At 36.8% G+C, this 21897-nt stretch overlaps 3 protein-coding genes across 3 annotated transcripts in view; 2 read left to right on the top strand and 1 right to left on the bottom strand.

The window, feature by feature from the left end:
* The first annotated feature begins 290 nt into the window (after positions 1-290).
* On the top strand, positions 291-15021 carry LOC128679078 (glucose dehydrogenase [FAD, quinone]-like). Its single transcript, XM_053761070.1, has 14 exons — positions 291-426; positions 1932-1969; positions 4253-4492; positions 5836-6007; positions 8938-9137; positions 9444-9568; positions 9956-10136; positions 11084-11344; positions 11745-11887; positions 12299-12464; positions 12950-13160; positions 14052-14096; positions 14232-14391; positions 14507-15021. Exons 2-14 carry the CDS (start codon positions 1952-1954, stop codon positions 14703-14705), a joined length of 2121 nt encoding a protein of 706 aa, XP_053617045.1. The 5' UTR covers positions 291-426; positions 1932-1951; the 3' UTR covers positions 14706-15021.
* On the top strand, positions 6054-8920 carry LOC128679079 (translocation protein SEC62-like). The gene has a single exon (XM_053761071.1). The coding sequence runs from the start codon at positions 6730-6732 to the stop codon at positions 7804-7806; it is 1077 nt and encodes a 358-aa protein (XP_053617046.1). The 5' UTR covers positions 6054-6729; the 3' UTR covers positions 7807-8920.
* Cap-G (Chromosome associated protein G) overlaps positions 14973-21897 on the bottom strand; it is a 20960-nt gene continuing 14035 nt past the window's right edge. The window contains exons 19-28 of the mRNA XM_053761069.1: positions 20208-20375; positions 19718-19814; positions 19147-19215; positions 18045-18152; positions 17563-17649; positions 17089-17256; positions 16779-16955; positions 16353-16477; positions 15663-15754; positions 14973-15085 (exon numbers count right to left, since the gene is read on the bottom strand). Coding sequence (XP_053617044.1) covers positions 15025-15085; positions 15663-15754; positions 16353-16477; positions 16779-16955; positions 17089-17256; positions 17563-17649; positions 18045-18152; positions 19147-19215; positions 19718-19814; positions 20208-20375 — 1152 coding nt within the window. The 3' untranslated portion in view covers positions 14973-15024. The remainder of the gene's footprint in view (positions 15086-15662; positions 15755-16352; positions 16478-16778; positions 16956-17088; positions 17257-17562; positions 17650-18044; positions 18153-19146; positions 19216-19717; positions 19815-20207; positions 20376-21897) is intronic.

Raw genomic sequence — 21897 nt, 5'->3', positions numbered from 1 at the left:
AAAAAAGTTAATTTTTATTCTAATAACATATGTAAGTATAGGAATGAGTAGAGAATCGTTAGTAAATATATAAATATTTATGGGTTTCACTAACTTTTAAATGTTATAACGTTACTGTTCCATGAAGAAACCTTAGTGTAGGTACCACACATTATTATCGTCGCGTATAGGTGCTTATCTCCGGGGTCCCTACAGATAATAAAACATTAAAATTTATTACGGCTACGAACATACTTTATAACATCATGCGGTCCAAAAAATGGGCTTTACCTACACCCGGCTCATCTTCATATAAACGAAATGCGCGGGAGTCGCGCTAAGTCAGTGTCGTCGCACGGCTGCGCGTGTGCGTCTCGCAGGCCTTTCATGCGCATAGACAAACGGTTTTTTTGTGATATTTTGTGATTTTTGTACATGGTAAAAAAGGTTTGTTATTTTCAATAGCTTTTGTGTATATTTATAGGAGAAAAATAGTTCATTTCCCTTTACTGTGGGAAAGTCATGGGATAGAACAAAGTTTCTGTCTATGTGTTTATTTTCCTTACAATAATTATCTTACTAGGTATATAATGCGATAAGAAACAAAAATGTAGTGTGTACTACTCTTTAAAAAAATGATTTTCCCCTTATAAAATTGGTGAAATACATATGTATCTAAATAGGTATCTGTGTAAGGACAAATCAGTTTTCTTTTACGCAACTGTAAATAAATTAAATACAAACTTAATTTACGTACAGCAACATATAAAAAAAAACAAAGGACTCAACAATATTAGTATTGTAGTGTAGGTACCTTTATCCGAATTTCCGGTTAATAGGTATGTAGGTACTATATTCGACAAAAATCATAATCGCCAGTAAAATGTATCGTAATAACTGAAATACGGCTATCTATGCAAATTAAATAAAGCCTTGAAAGGTTACCTTATAATACCATATTATTACAATAACGTTTACGTTTTACGTATTTAATTTCATAAAACATTAGTAAAATCGGTCGTATTGTTAATTATTTCCTGAGTACCTACCTAAGGTACTTAAATGCAGTCATCGCTTAGCCTAGTATCCATCGCTAACTAAGATATAAGCACAGTACTTTAAGTGAGCTTGGCCCACATAGCTGAAAAGGATTTTCTTCCTTAAATTATCGTAGGTGATAAAATCCATCTTCTTGTTACCCCGCACATCCAACCTAACATTCTCATTTTGGTAGAGTGTAGCCTCTTTTTGTTACGCACTTTGGTAGCAACATGAGCCGATCTGACCCGTCCAAAAAGCTTAGTAGTTGTAGTTGTAGGGTTTAAAATTGTTGAAGAAATTTGTATACCAATTTATTTTCGCGTCGTCAATAATTACGATTTTATGACAAGACAACAGTTTTCGAAAACGCGTTTAATAACAGCGACACCGTTACGCAAAATTTTATAGCTTTGACAAACCGGTGATAATGTCAATTTTAGCGGATTGTGCCGTTGTCCCCCACTCTCCATTATCCTCACGTGGTTCCGGTTTTATCCGCGGCTGTGACGCCCGAAAACAAACGTTTAAAAATTTTAACATTCAGCACTCTCTAAAATCCGCGTAAAGTCGGATGATTTTTGACCGGCCGTCTGCCTGACGTCAACGCTTTAGGAATGTTGTTGTTACCTATATCATATGATCTATGTTATTGATCTGATACAATAAACATACATAAATAGTATGACTATGAGGTTAACAATATCAACAGTGCTCTATTGGTTGTCGTACGAGTGACATGAATTTCATAGCAAAGTTTATTACAACGAATAGTTCGTTTATAGTTGTAGTACACAATTATAAGTTAATAACACAAAGTTATAGTACCAAGTGCGTTGGTTTACCGTTCTAGACATTAGCCACATTTTAGTATTAAAATTTATATTATTCAAAAGTGCTATGTTTTGTTTCAGAATCCAATACAAATACAACAATGTTGAGATCACCAGAAGTGAGTATTTAATATTTTTATTTATTTAAGTAAGATTTGGGCTATAATTAAAATTTAAAACCCCTCGTTGAGCACACCGAGCTAAGTAAACACTGGCTTTATTAAAAAAATGTTTTATAAATAAATTATTTAAAAAAGGTACTGAAATCAAACCTATCTAAAGAGTTAATTAAATGTTGCCCTGTTTTTATTGAAAAATATTTAAAGTATTCAAACAGGTGTTAACTGATCTAGTTCGACCCAAATAGAGGTCTCTGTTTACGGTCTTGGCTACCAAGTTCCAACGATTATCGAATTACAGTAATACTGTAAGATGAAAGTCATACTTATAAAGGGTCAAGTTGCAATCAAATAGCCTCTTAGCTTAACTTAGCTCTCACGTTAACTAACTTTACAAATTTCCAAGCACTGAAAGAAAAATGAAAAAAAAAACGTGAATTGCATTACCTACTTTGCATTAAAATAATTACCTAACTAAAAGGCGTGTGTAATGGAAGGGCCTACAAAGAAACGACTGTTTAATTCCTAGGTAATATAAATGCAATCATAAAAAAATGCCAAATTTCAAAAGTAAATTATTGGATTATTTATAAATGAAATAAATAAAACGTCTAGAGTTGGATTATCTTTAAAAAAAATTGTTAAATACCAATCGAGCTTCATTGCATCGTTTCGTAGGGAGATAAAAATGTGAAAATTCTCAAGGCTTGATTATAGTTTATAGTTTCCTTTTCCAATGTGTTACGAATCTTAAACAGGTCATTTAAAACGAACGCAAGAAACCTCATTCATAAAACTAACTCATATTTACTTAATTTTTTAACTTACTACTTAATAACTATCATTCTAAAATGAAAATATATAGGGTAAATCACACAGATCGAATTACACCCAAAGTAAGTTGGAGACTGGGATACTAACTCAGGATGATATATTTTTACATATTATTTTATTTAATGTCCTGAACGGGAATCGAATAAAGTCTGATATATCAGTCCGGTAACAAAGGTCGTCTATAAATTTCTAAGTAAACTAGCGACCGGTCCAGACTTTTCTCGAGTAAAACCCACTATTTTATACACCTAAACCTTCCTCAGTAATCACACCATCTAAGTATATTGGTGAAAACGGTACACAAATACGTCCGGCAGTTTTTGAGTTTATCGCGTTCATACAGGCAGACAGAAGCAACAGGAGGACTTCTTTTTTTTAATAAGTAAGGATAGTTTAGCTTTAAAGGTTTAATATTGTTGGTCTGGTTTAAATGTTGAATTAGGTACAATAAACAAATATAGTGAATAAATTTTGTATCTTTGGGATTCTGCCACGGTCACACCACTTCAATGCGAAATGTAACGGTATATTGGGACGTGCATGTCGTATCAGACTCGATCTAACTGTCCAGATTCTCGTTCGAATCTCGTAGAATTGTAAAAAGCGTGTCGAATATCGATTAACCAATGACTTACATTAAAAAAGGAATCAAAGTAGCCATCATAAAATGATCATTTCATTTAATAATGTCGTTACGTAATTTATTTGAATCTGACTATAAGTATTTTTTGTCAAACGTTCGAGTTAATGTGTTTCTAATTACCCATCTATGTTAATCTTAGGTAATATTATTCGTATCTAGCTGTTATAACTAGTTCTTCTAAACGCGATTTTTTCAACATGAAGCCAATTTGTTTACACCTGATAAATCCATACTATCAATATTTTTTCACATATATATTGAGAAACGAATAATGCGACTGATGGTTACCTGCCCATAAATCGATTTTCATGAATAAAATGATTGCTCATCATAAAATAGCGATGACATGTTCTATAATTGTGGAATAATTCTCAGTTTGAGAAAAAATCGCATTGCTTTATAGTCGGCTCATTTCAATCAATAGACAATTAAATAGATTGGGTTCTTTGTCTTTGATTTATTTCCTTGGTCTGTCCTGTTGTGTTGTGTCTTTGTTTGGCGAGTACCTTTGGTATGAAATCGAGGAAGCCAATTGATAGTATGAAGAAGGAGTTACACACAGTGGCGTAGCTAGACTACCTTGATTCATAAAAGCAATTGGTACCCTACCTTGCTCAACTAAAATCTATGATAACATGGAAACTAGCAACATTATTATACACATTGATTTATTTACTGCTTCAAATTTTGGGGCAACAGTTATTGACATATATGGTCAAGGTAGAAAATAAAAAGCTCTATAAATCTAAACGAATCTAGGACAAATCTAGGACTACAATCGAAGTTATTATCGGTTCTCCTTCCAGACATGCGCCTGTCCAATCCGCGAAATAGGCCCCGCTATGTCCGGATCGTGCCCCAGCCAGTACCTACTCTTCATGTCGATCCTGGAAGCCTTCATCTTCAGCCGCTGTGACCTATCAGACCCGTGCAAAAGAATCAACAGTCGAGAAGAACCTGATGAGAAATATGACTTTATTATCGCAGGGGGAGGGACGGCGGGGGCGGTGGTGGCGGGCAGGCTGTCGGAGAATCCTCAGTGGAAGGTATCATAAAAAAATATAATAAATTACTTTGCGAAGCATTCGTCAACAACCCGGTGATAAGTTCAAGGAGGCGCTGGAATCTGATACTATGATATTATGATATATTCTATACTAATTATTTAGTGTAAACCATAGTTGCATGAATTTTTGGAAGCATTAACATCACCAACCAAAAACCAACTTCAATCATGCACACGTGTTTAGGTAAAATTGGGTGTAAAATTGGGTTATCTTAGGTGTATGCCACGTTTCACAGAATTTCTTTAGTGGATACGAGCCCTTGGAATTAGTATGTACGACGGAGTACCTACTAATTCCATATACGAGCCATAACACAAAAAAATCCACTGCTATATGACGTTGGTGATGTAGATAATTTCACAACGCAGGCTTTCGTGGTAAAAATTTTTCGTTATAAAGGCCACTGGTAGCTGGCCTATGCCAGTTTACGACTATTTATATTCTATATTTTCTGCATGTCGTGTCGTTCATTCACACATGCATGCCACAGATCACATGCAACGAAGTAGGACATGACATCAACCCATGTATTAAGATCTAGAATAGAAGGGGCCTTCTATGCTAGCGCTGGCCATCCGTGTCGAGGCGAGAATCCGCACATTGTTCCAAGCCCATTGTCAAACGTTGCTTGACTAACATGATAATGTGGCTAATTCCATCTTCAATGCTGTTTCACGATCGATTACGTGTAACCTGAGATTGAGAATTCATATTAACAAGCCTGTTTCTCATGGCAAAGAGATGAGTTCAGCTTATTGAAAGACTTCCAAAATCTTATCGTTCTTTCAAAATATCATAATTCTGACCTATGTGACTGTGTGGCTGAACTTCCTTTTGAAATATGAGTTTGAGTATTTCTTCCCAGATATTCTTCATAGATGTATCAGTATTTGTCTATTATTGATTAGCATAATTAAGCGCTGGTGTGACGCCTGCAGCTGGTTTTACCTTGATTAGTTCGAGCTGTTTTAAAATAATAAAAAAAATGTTTATTGCTGTGATGTGGCGAAGCCCATGACCAGTAAAAAATAAATCCTTAAAGTTTTGAATAATCTTATTTGTGTTTTTTCAACTGGCCGCCTGCCTGACGTCCCTCTTATCCTCCATGGAAATGTAATACATTTAATAACATTTCTTTGCAGGCAAATATATGAAGTAGCGGTAGGGGCGGCAGATTTCTCTCATCCGAGCGTTTTCCCAGTTGCTTCCTCAGTGCCTAGGTTTGATGGAGCAGCGATAGCTACCACTAGATAACCACTGGAAAAAAGACGAGGAAACCAATCTTCTCAGAAATGTCAAATATAAAACTACTATATTTCCAGGTGCTGCTGATAGAAGCAGGTGGGGACGAGCCGACGCCCGCGTCAGTGCCTGCCTGGGTGACCGCGTACTGGGGCCGCGAGGACACCGACTGGCTGTATTTCACCGAGCCCCAGGAGAGGGCCTGTCTCGACAACGACGGCAAGTGCTCCTGGCCCAGAGCCAAGATGTTAGGTAAATATGCCCTACACATAATTTTATTTTCACATTTGTACTCGTAATAGTTTTGTTTTACGTGCCAATATTTAATTAAATTGTTTATGAATTAACATGTTTGTTAACACTACTTATGCATAGTACAGTACAACATATATAGGTACCATAATTATTTATTTCTAATATCACTAATTATATCACTTAATAGCTTATATCAAATTTATTTAAAAGGGTTTTGTATTGTAGATATACTGAAAATAGAACTTCCATCAATGGCATACATTGGATACTTATTACAGTAAAGTACTTCTTGTTGTTTGTTCAATTGTATATATACAATGAATAAACCTCATTTTAATGATCACAAAAATCAATGTCAAATAGCTGTCAATCAAAAAGAACTTAAACCTAAGGCTATGTATGCACGAGAGTGATGCTTTTAAAACGTTTTTTACAAACACTCAACAACATGTCGAATGACATTCAAACCATCTTTCATTTAAGTGAGATAAAAACGCCGCATTACAAAAGTATACTGTCGTGTACAATACAATACTCAATATGTTAAATTGCAACGCTTGATAAGCGCGCGTTGAAAAAGTTCGTGCGAACTAAGTCTAAGGGACATATTAAAATTTGTTGAAGTCTATAAACAAATCGTCGAAGTGGAAGAACTATATCCCACGACTATTTTACCGAGGTTGCAAAACCAATTGCAACATTGATAAAGTTTCTATATAATGGCAGAGAAAAGACCAAAGAAACGCAAAGTTCAGTTTGGCGAATCAACAAAGCCGGGGAAGCCAACCAGCGAAGAATACGGGGTAGCGAAGTGGTTAAAACTTCACGTACCTACAAAGAAAACGAAGTTCCTTAAGCATCAAGTCGCATACTTTACAGGCAGAAAAGCGGTTGATGCACTGTTGACGTCTGAATGGGCGACAGGACAGAATGCGATTTTCAAGACGCGCCTCGACGTCGCTACCTATATGCATCAGATGCTGTTACACAAATTGTTCCACAGAGCTAAGAAGGTACCAGTCAGTGAAAAGGAACTCAAAGGCAAATCAAAAAAGATGAATAACAAAGCTAACAAGAATAAAGAAGACAAAGACAGGAAAGTGAGTATTTGCCAGAGTAAGGACACTGAGGGAAAGGAGAAAGAGAAGAAGAAGAAACATAAGATCCGTCTAGAAATGCACCCGGATCAATTGTTCTTAGACACGGGTGACGCATACGTTTGGTTGTACAACCCGATGCCGTGGTACTACTGGCTCTACGTTGCACTGGTGATTTTGGGGATCATCAGTGTCTGTATGTTCCCGCTGTGGTCGGCTAGGTTCAAAAAAGGGGCATATAGTCTGAGCGTAGCGGCAGCCTCATTTTTGGCCTTCCTTCAGGCTTTGGTAGTGTTGAGATTTACTGTATTCTGGTTGCTGTGGATCCTGACTCTGTCCAGACATCACCTCAAGCTGTTGCCCAATCTTACTGAAGCTGTGGGCTTATTCGCTATCTTCTGGCCATTGTATAAGTATGAATATCACGGTCCGGTTTCTAAAAATAAGAAGCTCAAGAAAAGCAAGAAATCGGACAACGATGCAGAGCCCATACAGCAGGAAACTGCACAGCAAAGACAACAGCGACTGGACGTACAGTATGAAACCAAAGAGACCTCGATTTTGGCCAGTCTAGAAAAGCGTTCAGAATCTGAATCCGAAAACAGACAGCCAGACAGAGATTTCGAAATGGTGGAACCAGACATGGTTGAACCGGCTGACCTACATCCCGATCCCAAGATAAACCTAAGCTTTCAGTGAATACGTCTGGCGTCTGAATATGTCTGGCTAGCAATAGGGTAAATTATAGAGTATGTTGATACTGATTAGACGAATGTTATACTTATTAGATACTTAGGTATTTCCATGTTCTACCTAGTAAAGTAAGTTAATAAATTACCCTTTATTGGGTCAAAATTCGCATTAAAAATTAGTATTAGGTAGGTATCTAGTGGTTACTAAAATAACTTGCTATGGAATAAGAGAAAATATTTTTACCTATGAAATTATTAATGCATAAGAGTAATGAATGGAACCTACTTGAAGATCTGAAATAAAACTTGTGTTTTTTGTAAGTTTCCTATTTAATTCATCACCATTAGATGGGTAAACCTACGCTCCTGGCATAAACTGGACAAACAAAACTATGCTTTTATTCCTCAGACACACAGTTTTAATTAACACCACCAGCTTTTCTTCTTAGATGAACTTTTCGGTACTGTCGACCTGCCAATCCAAATGACCAAGTTCACATATGCTTTTGAAACATATACACAGTGAAACTTTCGAGCTTCATACTATAACGCAAGTCTGGGTTTCAATGATCTCGATCTGATTACTGAGTGCCTCAAACTACCCTGAATCGCAAAATATAAGTATCTACTTATTCACCTTAACTTATGATAACTTTATGGGAATAAACAGAAAACCAAGAAAAATGCTGAGATTTTACAATAACAGGTGTATAAAAATAATGTGTAGGTTTTTTAATTACCCATAATGGTGCGGGTCAATTGTGCACACGGTACGACGACGGGATCCTACTATGGGATGCAGTAATAAATAATATTATATTGAAAAATATAAGTATAGACCGTACTAAAGCTGAAATATTTATTAAGTTTATTATGTCACTATCTATTTCATTTTATGTTTTCTTTCTTCATTCGAAATTCTCGTTTAATCTTTTTCACCTACGAATTACGCGTGAGTGTTTATTCACACGCGCTCTGCGAACGTAGCAATAAATGCTTTCTAATTCTTCTTAATAAGAGCTTATGCTCTTGTAGATAAAGTATTCACACTACTTGTGCCTCGGCTATACTTTTATGTCTTGCGACACGACCACGTCTGCCTTCTTGTAGCAGCTACAAATCAATATATTTCCACCAGGGGGCTGTTCAGTAATCAACGGGATGATGTACCAGCGCGGACACAGTGCGGACTACGATGGGTGGGCTGTGGAAGGCGCCGAGGGCTGGTCGTGGTTCGACGTTCTACCTTACTTCCTCAAGAGTGAGGACAATAAGGAGATTGGGAAAGGCATATCTGGGCAGTACCATAATACCGGAGGACCTATGCCTGTTCAAAAGGTATTTATGTTTTAGTTTACAAGTAAATCTATATAAACAAATTATGCTAGGTACACTAATTTTATTAGAATTATTTTTATAAAAGCTCGCGCGCACAAAAGTTTTCTATTGGACACGGATTCCATAATTTACCATTGAACTTTTTGTTGATTTATGCATTAAACCGAAACCAGTGGCCACGAAAATATGTATAGTAAATTATGACTACGTTGTATAGTGGTAAAGGTATGGTACTTCTAATAAAATCTTTTATTTAGATAAAATGTAAGATATAACTGTATACATACATAATGTGATTACTGGCAGTTCCGGTACGCGCCGCAGTTTGCACACGACGTGGTGTCAGCAGCCATCGAGATTGGCTTCCCGCCCACCGGGGACCTCAACGGAGAAACCATCACTGGCTTCACCATAGCACAGACTATGCATGAGTAAGTATAGAGCAAGAGAGATCCTAAAATATTAAAATATGTATTTTCAACGCATTGGTTTGAAATATTAAGGCACTAGTATTTTATTTAAGTTGATTGTTATTGGAAAACCCATGCATTAATCCATTACAAACTGTGCTTTATTAGCGAGCTCCTCTTCGCGTCACGCTAAAATCCCGCTTCTTTTGCAATGTCCACTTGCGCATTTATAATTGATTTGAAAGTGGATCAAAAAATAAGAAGAATCTAATCCAAGCTTTCTTTCTTATTTATATTGAATCTTTCCAACTCACCTATGCGCATTATCCTGCATAGTACGTCAACAAGTTTAGTACTTACATAGTAGTGTTATCCGTTTATTTTATTTCCATTTATTCTGTTTCACAGCAATGGATCGCGCTTTAGCACAGCGCGTGGCTTTCTCCGACCAGGCTCTCACAGGGAGAATCTCCATGTCTTACTCAATGCCCACGTGTCCAGGGTTATAGTCGATCCAGCCCTCAAGAAGGTCACGGCTGTGGAGTACATCAAGAATGGCGAGACCAAGACTGTGGGCGTTAATAAAGAGGTAAAAAATAGGAAACAATGTAACACAAAATTTTCTTATTCATCATGTAGTGTAATAAAAATAATAGGAGAAATTTGTACAATAAGCTCCTTTCACACTTTTCGGTATTTAAGTATAGTAGCTGGGTAGGTAGTTGTAGTTCCAAAACGCCAATACGCAGTTAAAGTACCTAGGTTTAAAATTTGTCAAGTAAAAGAAAAGTTTCAGTGAAGGCCTGGGTTCTCGTCAAAATTTCGATTTTAAGGTAGTCATGATATTTTTGAGGGTTTATTACTTAGAATACTTTCCAAATTTACTTACAACTGCACATGCGTGTAGAAATATAAATGAAAGACTTCATGACATATTTTATGCTTTCACTTTGTACCTAGTTATGTATGACTTATTTATGTTAATGAAACAATAGTTTTATTTGTATTTGAATAAGTAGTTGAATACGACAACAACTTACCGTTTTCCTTATGCTTAGTAATGGTAATATGACCTAGTACCTGTAAATATTTTAGATTTCAACACAAGAAATTGTACAATGGCCACGTTTACCGGGCTGATCACAATCCCATCGCCGTAAGAAAAATCTCCAGTTTGTAGGCATTTCCTTTGATCAACATTAGCGATCTGCATTCTATGTTGTCTAAATGTTTGTCTGTTTTTCTTAACAGCATGTTAGCTAACATAATCGTTATGTAATAATAGTAGGTAATTTAGAAGCGATCCAGAACAATGGATCGAATTGTTCTCTCTCTCTCCATAGCGAATTCCTTCAGTTCTGGATACGACACGACGCCCACTTTTACTTGTATTTGCCTGGTGTAACTATCTCTTGGCCTTACTTTTGCCTTATCTTCCATGATATATCTAAAGAAGGATACCAGTCTGTGTGTATGTCAATGTGTATCAACATTTTCCCTGGGAAGCTAACATTATACTTATAATAATTTCAACAGGCTATCATATCAGGCGGAACCATAAACTCCCCTCAAATCCTCATGCTCTCCGGCATCGGCCCCAAAGGCACCCTGGACAACTTCAATATCCCCACCATCAAGGATTTGCCCGGGGTGGGGCAGAATCTGCAGAACCACGTGGGTGTGAACATGGAGTTCACCTTGAGTAAGACGCCAGACGTGCCCGAGCTGGATTGGGCGACAGCTATGGATTACATGCTGAATAGGGAGGGGCCGCTGTCGGCTACTGGCTTGTCACAGGTATTTTATTTACTTTATTGTTCCAAGTAAAACACATGGTGGGGTTAAAGCTAGAAGTATTTATATTTTCAGTATATTCTCGTATATTTCCAGGTGCATTTGGGCTGTGACTTCACAGCGCTAAATGAGTGTTAAAAATAAATATCAAAATGTTATTTATTTTTAACACTCGTTTAACATTATGAACATTCGGCTGTGATTTTACAACCTGTCGCCCTCAACCCTCTTTGGGATTACTATTGTTGCCTATCAGTACTTATGTTGATGTGAATGATAGACCTATATCATAGGCCGAAATCTTAACATTTCAGTAGTAGAAGGGAATCAACAGGGAAGATTCTCAGATGAGAGAGAGATAATATTTAGAATAATCCAGTAATTCCTTGCACATATTCTACAGCTGACAGGTATAGTGAACTCCCGCTACGCGTCATCTGGCGGCCGTCACCCGGACCTGCAGTTCTTTTTCGGTGGGTACTACGCGGGCTGCAGTGATGGCGTCACTGTCGAGCCTGATAGCGTCCAGGATAAGAGACAAGTCTCGTAAGTGTACCTCAACAGTCAACATCCATAACGTCGGAAAAAATCGTTCCTGTTGTTGCCATTAGATGACGATTACATAACTTAGAAAAAGTAAATTGCAAATTATATCTTTGCAATTATAGGCACACACTAGCGCCACCATTACATTTTTAACAATATCTTTTGATTTACTAACTAAAGCTATAAAAGTGATATGTACTACAAATTATGCGTGACTTCTAACACTGGAGATCTTGGTGCCCGGTCACGTCAAAATGGAAAATGATCTTGACCTAGTCTTCTAGTATATGTGATAAAATATTGAATTCGTCGAGTTAGTATCCCATAAGACAAGTCTCGAATTTATTTTAGGGGCTATCTCAATCTGTGTAATGTCATTGTTTTTTTTAAATTTTGAGTGTACCTCGACAGGATATCCGGTATAAACCTGCATCCGCGCAGCCGCGGCTACGTGTCCATCAGGTCAATCGACCCGCTGCAGCCGCCCGTCATGCAGCCCAACTACTTTCTGGACGACCACGATCTGGATGTACTGGTCGAAGCCGGCAAAATTGCGTACAGGCTGGCTAATTCTACTGTGAGTTGCTTTGTACTAACTCTTTGAATGTGGCGCCAGAAAAAGTACTTACCAATATCGATCGCATAATGTGGTGTACACAATTTCTAATTCCGAAAGACATTTGTAATGAACATCAGAATGGCTTCCTCCATAATGTTCGGGTATCCGCAATTTGATTTATCTAATCATTTTTAGTCCTTATACTTTAGTTTAGTAGCCGATACATATCATAGATGTTATAATATTTTTTTTTATTGAAATGTTTTTTTAAAGTCTCTTAATGTGTATTAAATATTAATAAGAAAAAAAAATCAATATAGCGTAAAATAATTTAGGACTAATAACTATTATAGTAAAAAAAAATAAAACAACATCGCGACTAAATTGTGGAACTTCTTTTTTGTGAAATCTCTTTAAATTTCCCCGAACAAGTGTAACATTTTATTATATCTTGATAGCAGGTGATTTCAATACACAAAAATGTGGAAAAAATTTGATACTAGATTCTCCGGGAGAAATACGGCATGGTCCCGACAGCGGAACATGGCGCCCAGTGCGAGGGGGGCGGGGAGAGCCCCACGGACGAGTTTTTCAAATGTCTCGCGAGGCACCACACCGCGCCGGAGAACCACCAAGTGGGAACCTGCAAGATGGGGCCCGCCTCCGACCCTATGGCCGTGGTCGATATGCAGTTGAAAGTGCACGGGATTGAAGGTAGGAAAAAAAAAACTAAAGTCGTAGATCGAACGTTTAGAAATAGGGAAGAGAAGAATGGTGTGTAGTACCGCATGTCAAGATATGGACCTTACGTTGCAGTGATAGCGGCGAATTTTCAAAGATTTTGGGTAGCTTGAATGAACGTGAAAAGAGGCGTATGCTCAGAAGGGGACAGCAAAAATGAAATAAAGTAAAATTTTAGTAAAGCGCCGGGCGGTAACCCGTATCGGGTTGCCGATGTACATAGGTTGCTCACCATCTCGCAACCCGCTCGTTGGCTCACTGTGCTATAATAAATAAAAAATGGTACCGATGAATGATTGCTAAATAGTGGGTCGTGTATATGGATGAACCGGTCACAAAAACAGCACCAAGTCCTTTTTTGCCATTATTATTTACGCTATCGGCGAACTCGGCACAAAAACTCAGCCGTTTAAAGAATCGATGATTTTCCAGATGTACATTTTAGGTAGTTATTTCTTCATATATCCAAAATAATTAAATAAATTAAACTGATAACTACGTAAAGATTATTATGTAATATACTTATAAAGACATATGAACTGCACCTATGCCTTGTTTCAATCAAAGACTGGAGAAGAGATACCTAATAAGTTAAGCACGTAGTTTTTACCACATTTTAATTACATCACTTGAAATTAAACTGGTTCTACAGATTAAAAACATATGCGAGCACGAGCATGGTTCAAACAAGGAGTTATTTTTTGTGGCATTCATTTTCTCGCGGTTTCATTAGATTTTTTGTTACCATAATAGGTAGAGTCTGGCTAATTCATTTATTAACATACTGGTATTTTTTGCACTAATTTTATTTGTTATCATAATGAGTTTGTGTGTAGGTAATTATTTTTTCTTATTTTTTTTCAGGCCTCCGTGTAGTGGATGCGTCAATAATGCCAAAGGTGATTTCTGGTAAGTAATAGAAACTAATTCGTTTCTAGATTGATTTTCTATTTATAATGTAATATTTTATGAAGCCTTTTATGAAGATATATTAATTTAATTAATTTAATTTCAAATAAATTAAGTTAAATTTCACACATCCAGCGAATACCGCGGCGCCGACCATAATGATAGCGGAGCGGGGCGCGGAGTTCATCCGCAGCCGCCATCAGCTGATGAAGAAGCCGGGAGGCCTGGAAAACAGGTTCGGCGGGGAATCGGCTACCGTCGGACAGTACGCGAGCAATGAAAATGATGGTGACAGGTCTGTTTCTAATCTTTGTGAAAATATTGGCGTGTGGTTCCGCCCTAGAATAGACTCCACATCACGCTACAGACAGATGTTCTACAAGATGATTGATTAACGTTTTTTTTTTTAGATGGACTTTTGGAGACTACCCAAGTAACGAAGCCAAAGACGACAAGCTGACAAATCAAAATAACAAAGAGAGCGGCTGGGACCACCGGTGGCAGCCGTGGGAAAAGCCTTGGTCCCACGGGGACAAGAACTGGTCCCAGGGCGACAAAAACTGGTCCCAAGGGCACAAACCCTGGAACGGGTGGACGAAGCAAAGATAACACATTAATTATAAGAATCAACAATAGATAAAATGGCCATTGTTCAAATATATTAATTTTAAGTACGTTTATAGATTTGACGATATGTCTGAATTTGCGGTCAGGAAAAAGCTTCTACCAGTCAGTATAAAACAGCATTGTATATCTACTGTGATACAATATATTATAGTTGCAAATATATGAAATGAAACCAAGATTGTGAAAAATTGTGAAGTTTTCGCTTTCTTGAACCATAGATATCGGGTCAAACAAGAAAAAAATAGCTCATAAAATTTATAAATATTTTTATTAGAAATTAAAGTTAATTTTAAGTTACTGACTATTTTTTCTTTCCATTCTTCTTTCCTTTAGGTTTTATTATTTCTGGCTCAGATTCGGACCTGTAAAGATACGATATTGGAATGCCATGATACGATCGAAGCAACACAAGCGACTCGATATCAGCGTATCAAAAATCCCATACACGAATTCCGCAGACAAAGAAAACTAAAAACAACGAGCATTACTAATACAATCCTGGCATATCCCATACAAAGCGGCAAAATAGTAATTGTAAAACTGGGCACACGATGAGGGACAAAAAGTAGTGCTCTGTCCAGAATTTCACTTTTAGTCTGCATATATGGTGGGTTTAGTTTATTTATGATTTTTTACGTGCGAAATTTTATTAGTTAGATTCGGATTAGGTGTAAACCTACAACGGTCATTATAAGTCCATACTAATATTATGTATACGAAAGTCTGTATATCCGCTGGACCAATTTTGATGAAATTCTCGTGCAAAAAAGGCTACTTTTTTCAAAAATCGACCTTCAAATGTTTAAAATGGGGGTGAAAGTTTATATGAAAATCGTGTCTGGAGTAGACACGATTTTCTTTCGCAGAGAAATTAGCGCAAGCGAAGTCGCGGGAATAAGCTAGCAATAAATAAATATAGGTTTAGAATCCAGTTCTCACCCGTCGCTGGCGTCCGGCGTCTCTGGGATGGTGACGTTGCCCTTCGACTGCCTGCTGTCCGCCAGCTCGCTAGACTCCAGCAGCGACTGCGCCTGATTTAAATTGATAAAGTTTTTTTACAAGTTAAATTGACTTCTAGAAAAAAAAAGTTTAATAATATACATTCATAAGACAAATTCTATTGGCTAAGCATAAAAAAAGATATTCGGAAAGGTAGGCTATAGGTCGATCCCCACACAACTCGGGGTAGATATCTCAGGCTCAAAGGTACGACGACCCTAAACAAACTGGGAGAATGGGAGGACGACGAAGACAAATTTTAGTGGCGATAGTTCGGACTCTCGTGACAAAATATATGAAGCAAACGCGTTGTTTCGTACACTCTCATTCGTGCAGTCACTAGGCTATATTTTTATATAATTTTTGACCTACATGGTCAAAAATGGTTTTGTTATACTAATATTATGAAATTTAATATAAGAAACCATAATAAAAAGCCTTTCTGGCATAGGGACCAAAACTATTTCAATGAGTTTCTTTCGTCATTTGTTCTCAACAGTGGTCTTACCGAAATGCCAGTAGTTTGTTGCTTTTTGAGATTTGCCAAAAAAAAGTGCATGTGAAAATCTAAATTCTAAATAACTTATTTTAATTTGAATAGGGTCGGCTCCTAGGTAGTATAGAACTTACCACTTCTTGATCATAGACAATGGTATGAAGAAGAGTTTCGTCCGAATTATCCAACATCGGCGAGGGGGCGCTAGCGCGGGGGGACACTGACCCCGTCGACCCCCGCGACTTCGCTTGTTGTTTCACTGCAATACAATACAAAATTATTTATTACACAAAAGACAAAACATACAATACATACATAAAAAGCGGCCTGCAATTTTCAGGCATTAGAAGACAATAAAGTAGGTACATTAGTGTACATTTTTGATGTATGTTCACCGATTTCTCCATCAAAAAAATAGAAAAGTGGACCCTGGGCCGCGACGTTTTACGGCTGAGGAAAAAACAAGGAAAACGTTCAGATGGGAGAGAGAGACAGGCCGATTTCGTGGACCGATTTAGCATTTTATTTGAAAAAGAGTTTTTCTCTATCCTGATATTTACCTTTCTCTTCCTTGCCGGTTTTCTTCTTGCCATCACTGCCATTAGAGTCGGTGCCGGGACTGGAGTGTGCGGCCCTAGTGGAGCGCCTCAGCGTCACATTGGACGCGTCCAAGTCTGACAGCGGGGACGTGTCCACTGGAGATTTGTTCTTGGACTTTGTTGCCTTGGCTTTTTGAGCTGAAAAAATATATAAAAATAAACTAATCTATATTTGGCAAAATGACGCCTTTAAACACAGCTGAAATTAGCCGGCAAAAGTGCCATAACACTTAAAGTCGAGATTAAGGAAATTAATTATGGAAATAAATACCTCTATCTACATCTACTAAGGAACGTTGCGACCGCGTCCTTTTCACTCCCCCCTTTTCTTTCTCTTCTTTTGCGTCCTTTTTATTCTTGACTTCTTTCTCTGTCCCTTTAGTTTTAGCGGTCTCTTTCTCATTCGTCTGTTTGGTTATTGATAGCTTCTTTTTCTTCCCTGAAAATAATGAATAAATATATTTTTTTAGTTTTCTGCGAAGACTTAAAGTCTTCTATCTTCTTCTATCTATCTTCCATCCTCTTGTGTTCCCGGTTTCAAATAAAAATTGAAAATACAATTTCTAGATTTATGAAAAATCTCATTCGAAAGAGTTCGATTCAACGCGTCAATCGATCGATTTTTTCAAATGTGAAATTCCTTCGAATAATGCTGAAGAAAAACTATGAAATGAACTTCGATTGCGTGATAATCGGCTCCCTTGCTTTTTCATCTCATTTCCAAAATTAAAATAAAATGAGTAACCTTTAGTGATCTTGGCCTTCTTAACGGGCGAGACGCCGCTGCTGTCCGAGTCGACGTGAGCCCCGCCACTGGCTTCTGCTGGAGGCTCTGTAAATATTACAAATTAACTTATATAACTAATTATAAACTTTCGTCCTGGGCTCTCTCGATCCACAGGCGAGCATCTGCTCCTAACAATGTAATAATAATAAAATCATTTAAAATTTTAGAATTGCTTATTGCTCTTTCTCTCTATTCTTATCATGTATTTTCGTATTCTGATTTAATTTCCATATTACCTGCATGACGCCTGGAAGTAAAAAAAAAAAACTTATAAATTTTGATTTGACCGTGATAAATAATACGACCGGCTGTTTGCCAGACGTGAACCCTATTTCGGAATGCTATTGGTACCTTAGATTAGAGAGGATATAGTGTGGTTCTATTCTAAGACCGGCCTTACGACTTTATATGAAAAATTACAATCAAAAGTGATAAATTACCTTCAGATGTCCTGGATATAACTTCAGTGGGTGATGTTTCATCAATTTCAGGTTCTTCCTCAACAGTTTCATTTATCACAACGTGTGTACTCCGTGCCAGCGGTTGTGCTGTAAATATCCATATTTATTTAGCGTCTTTGGAGTTATTTCATGTAATTTTGTAGAGGAGCAAATAAATCTAAAATCTAAATAGTTTAAAATTAGACGTGAAAAAGTACCAATGAAGGTCAAATTTTTGAATTAACGCTTAGTCTTTCCCTTTAGCGAGCCTATGTCCTTTTGGCAGGCAACATTGGGTGTTTATCAACCAAATCTCAACATTTAATTTGGTATTACAATGGCAAAAATATGTAGTTCGTTAAAAATACCTCAACGCTACAAGACTACCCAAAATCTTGTTATGCAGTTTCTGTAAAAAATGAAAACGGTAAACTAACATAGGATATTTATACATAAATATATAAAAACGAAGTAAATAATATTAATATGGTGTCTTGCACTGCACGATACATAATGAGTGTAGGAGAGTAAAAAATGAACTAAACGAAATAAATAAACAACAAAATGAAAAAGCGAATATGTACTAGTTAACATTTAAAAAAATCAGTAACATACATAATACTCTGAAACATCCACTAGAGGGCCGACTGAAACGACCCGGTTCGAAGGCTATGCCTAATCAAAGAATATAAATTAGATTATATCCTTTATATACATATTTACTATTACATAAGCTTTGGCCTGAGCTTTTGACGGGAGAATTTGTTGATTCGAGTTGAATTTGTCTGATAAAGTATCTAACAGCCTATATTGTAACATATAGTTAAAAAAAATATGTTTCACGACAACTGGCAAATAAATTCGGGCAGTTTTATCTAGCAGTAAGTTTATCTATCAGATTACTAGATGATATTTTATCAGAAATTGGTGAAACGGGCCCTAAATTGCATAATAATCATCAGCGCAACTTTGCTTTTGCACAGATTTTTCGGAATTAAAGACAAAAAGAGGCTAGACAACACACATTTATTATATCGATAACTTTAAGAAAGTTAAGATATAAAAGTGACTTAAAACATTTGTATGTATGTGTAGTACTTACGTAAGGATGAAGTGGTTCGCCCGAGAGTTGGTAATGTATCCTCAGCTTGCATCGTTCCCTCCGTGATGCCTGGAAAATATGTTGCAGCAAATACAAAACAAAATACACTTGATCTATATAAAGTACTTTTCTGGGTGTTTATAAACAAATGTTAATCATTATATCTGGTATTGCAATGACGAAAAGTTTAGTTCGTTAAAATGACAGTAGTTTAAAATAAAACCCAAGTTTTGTACAGTTATTTTGGAACAGTTCTTGGGCATGAAACAAAAAATAAATGGATGGATTTGTGCCGTGTGATCGCGCTATCTATTTCTCTTTCTGCTACAGCCTTTCTCTTTATCTTCATTTCAACAAAGGCCTTGTCAAGATTAATTAACCAACCGAGTATAGGGCTTAAATTTTCATGTAAGGATTAAAAAGTGGTATGCACCACATACGAGTAAACGAGCACGTAGATTTTATGGAATTGTACGCATACAAACACGTGTACGGAACGTAGCCACGTCGTTGGTAAAAGTGCTGCATACGCACAAGGACTCAGTTTTCAATAATAGAATAATAAATGTACCTGTATTGGACATTTTGTTAAGACTCGATCGCTCCATGGCCTCTAGCGACCCTAAATAACGGGTCAAGTTGCGGCACGATTGTTTGTCGGGAAGTTTCTGGAAGGAAATAAAATGGTAGGTACAGTTATTAATAATTTCTTTACTTCTTTTATTCTCTGGTCAATGAGAGGGCATGGGTTACTCTTGCTAACAGTGTTGTGTTCCGGTTTAAAAGGTGAGAGAGGCATTTTAATAACAGAGTTGTCTTACGAGACGATTAAGAGACACAGCCTAGGCAGCTTACAGGTAACTAAAGCATTCTTAAGGAGGGTTGACATAGGACGAACGCTGAGATGAGAAATGCAGAGACACACAATATTACATACTAAAAAACAGGTATTAAACGCGCACATACATTTTCTATTTCCTAGACAAGGGTCCGAAACATCTAGGAAATAGAAAAGGTGTGTGCGAAAGTTTAAAAGTAGTGACACACAATGTAGTGTATACCAGTAGCAGGTCCCGGAGCATAGCGGCGAGCTCGGCGGCCAGCAGCGCGTCGCGCGGCGGCGACAGCAGCGCCAGCGCGCGGCTCTGCAGCGCGGCCTGCGGCGACGTCGGCTGTCGCGCCAGCTGCTGGCACAGCTGCAGCGCCATGGCGCCTTGGCTGTCTGCCAACTGCGATATATTGTCAGTGTAAGTAAAGTGCACAGTCGGGTCGCGGATACGTATTACTTTAAGGTGATTGCATACATTGAGTTTCCATACATTTTGTTTCCGAGCTTTATGTTAAACGTGGTTAGTGTGATATAATTGTTTTTCAAATTCCTATGAAGTTATTGTACTAACAATCTTAGCAATTTACGGCACTTTACGAGAAAATCGGTTTTAAAAATCCGTCAGTATTTGACTTTTCATTCAATGTGTGTGTAATAATTTACTAAGATTTAGGGCCGCCATCTAGCGGATTTAGGATAGAATTAATAGAAACTATTGACATTATATTATTGTCTCTATATATAAAAATAGTAATCGAAAAAATTAAACATTCATACTAGCAAATAAAAAATTAAATATACAAAAATATATAATATATAATGTACATTCCAGCTAGACTAGATCGGGATTCGTTCGCTATTTTATGTTTTATCTAACCAATAATAAACTATTTTTTGTTCTATTCGAACCCACGCAAATTTATTATACCTGTATTTAGTACTAAGTCTACATTATTGTGATGATGATGATGATGATATATTGCATGAACATTGCGTAGTTTGTAAGAATGCTTCTATTGACCACAATGATCCAATGTATGTACTCATACCGAATCCGCTAAAGTTCGGCGGACTGTTCGCGCAACGCAATACGCCACAACACAAAACAACCTACTATTTCTGACTTCGGCAACTGTCAGTCCTATAAATTATTCGTATAGGTTTAATTACTTTGTTATTCTTATTAGATGATGTTAAAAATGATAATAACAATATTAAGAACAAAATAAAAATGTAATTAATGAATATAATGTACACTAAAATTATTAGTATTTTTTTGTGATTTTACGTCCGCCGAGCGCGTTGCGACGTTGCCGTTCTTGGTGTTTGGCGGTGTGCTAACGGCGCACGCTTTAGTATCTCAAATAAATCATGTCTCCAAATAGTATATTCAGTCGTCGAATGTTCAGAAACGGAACATTTTATTTTACCCGGCTGCAAGGAAAGGTTATTTACTAATCAGAACAAGAAGCAAAATACAAAAAAGTAAGTACCTAGTCTATATGTATGCATTTATATTTAGTTTCAAATTAATCATATTATTATTTATTTGTTATAAAAATATATAAAAATACCTAATAATTTAATTTAAAAGAAAAAACAAAATAATTTAATAGAAAAAAACTTTTATTGAAATGCTCCAAAAAGAAGAAAATAAAATTTTCCTTTCAAATTTTAACTATCAACTTATAACCTTATTATACACAATTTATATGACTATAAAAGATTGTCGTGAGGTTTACTTGTGTAAATAAAGTAGTACCTATTTAATGAAGTAAAATACTTACGGATACTTTATTTTCTTCTTTTTGGAGCATTTCAATAATAGGTTTTCTCGTATAAAAACGCTTCCGGTCAGTCGACAACTTCGCAATTTTGTAAACACAATTTATTTTATTTCTTGTTTAACTAGTTACATTAAT

The sequence above is a fragment of the Plodia interpunctella genome, chromosome 21 (genome assembly GCF_027563975.2).
Source record: "Plodia interpunctella isolate USDA-ARS_2022_Savannah chromosome 21, ilPloInte3.2, whole genome shotgun sequence".
In the NCBI taxonomy this organism is placed as follows: Eukaryota; Metazoa; Arthropoda; class Insecta; order Lepidoptera; family Pyralidae; genus Plodia; species Plodia interpunctella.
Note: the sequence above shows the minus strand (reverse complement) of the source record. Positions and strands in the feature narration are given on the sequence as shown.

Coding starts and splice junctions, on each gene's coding strand:
- LOC128679078 (XM_053761070.1), top strand. Junction 11,345..11,744: donor CGGCTACTGGCTTGTCACAG/GTATTTTATTTA, acceptor CATATTCTACAG/CTGACAGGTATAGTGAACTC. Junction 11,888..12,298: donor CAGGATAAGAGACAAGTCTC/GTAAGTGTACCT, acceptor GTACCTCGACAG/GATATCCGGTATAAACCTGC.
- LOC128679079 (XM_053761071.1), top strand. CDS start 6,730: ATGGCAGAGAAAAGACCAAAGAAACGCAAAGTTCAGTTTGGCGAATCA.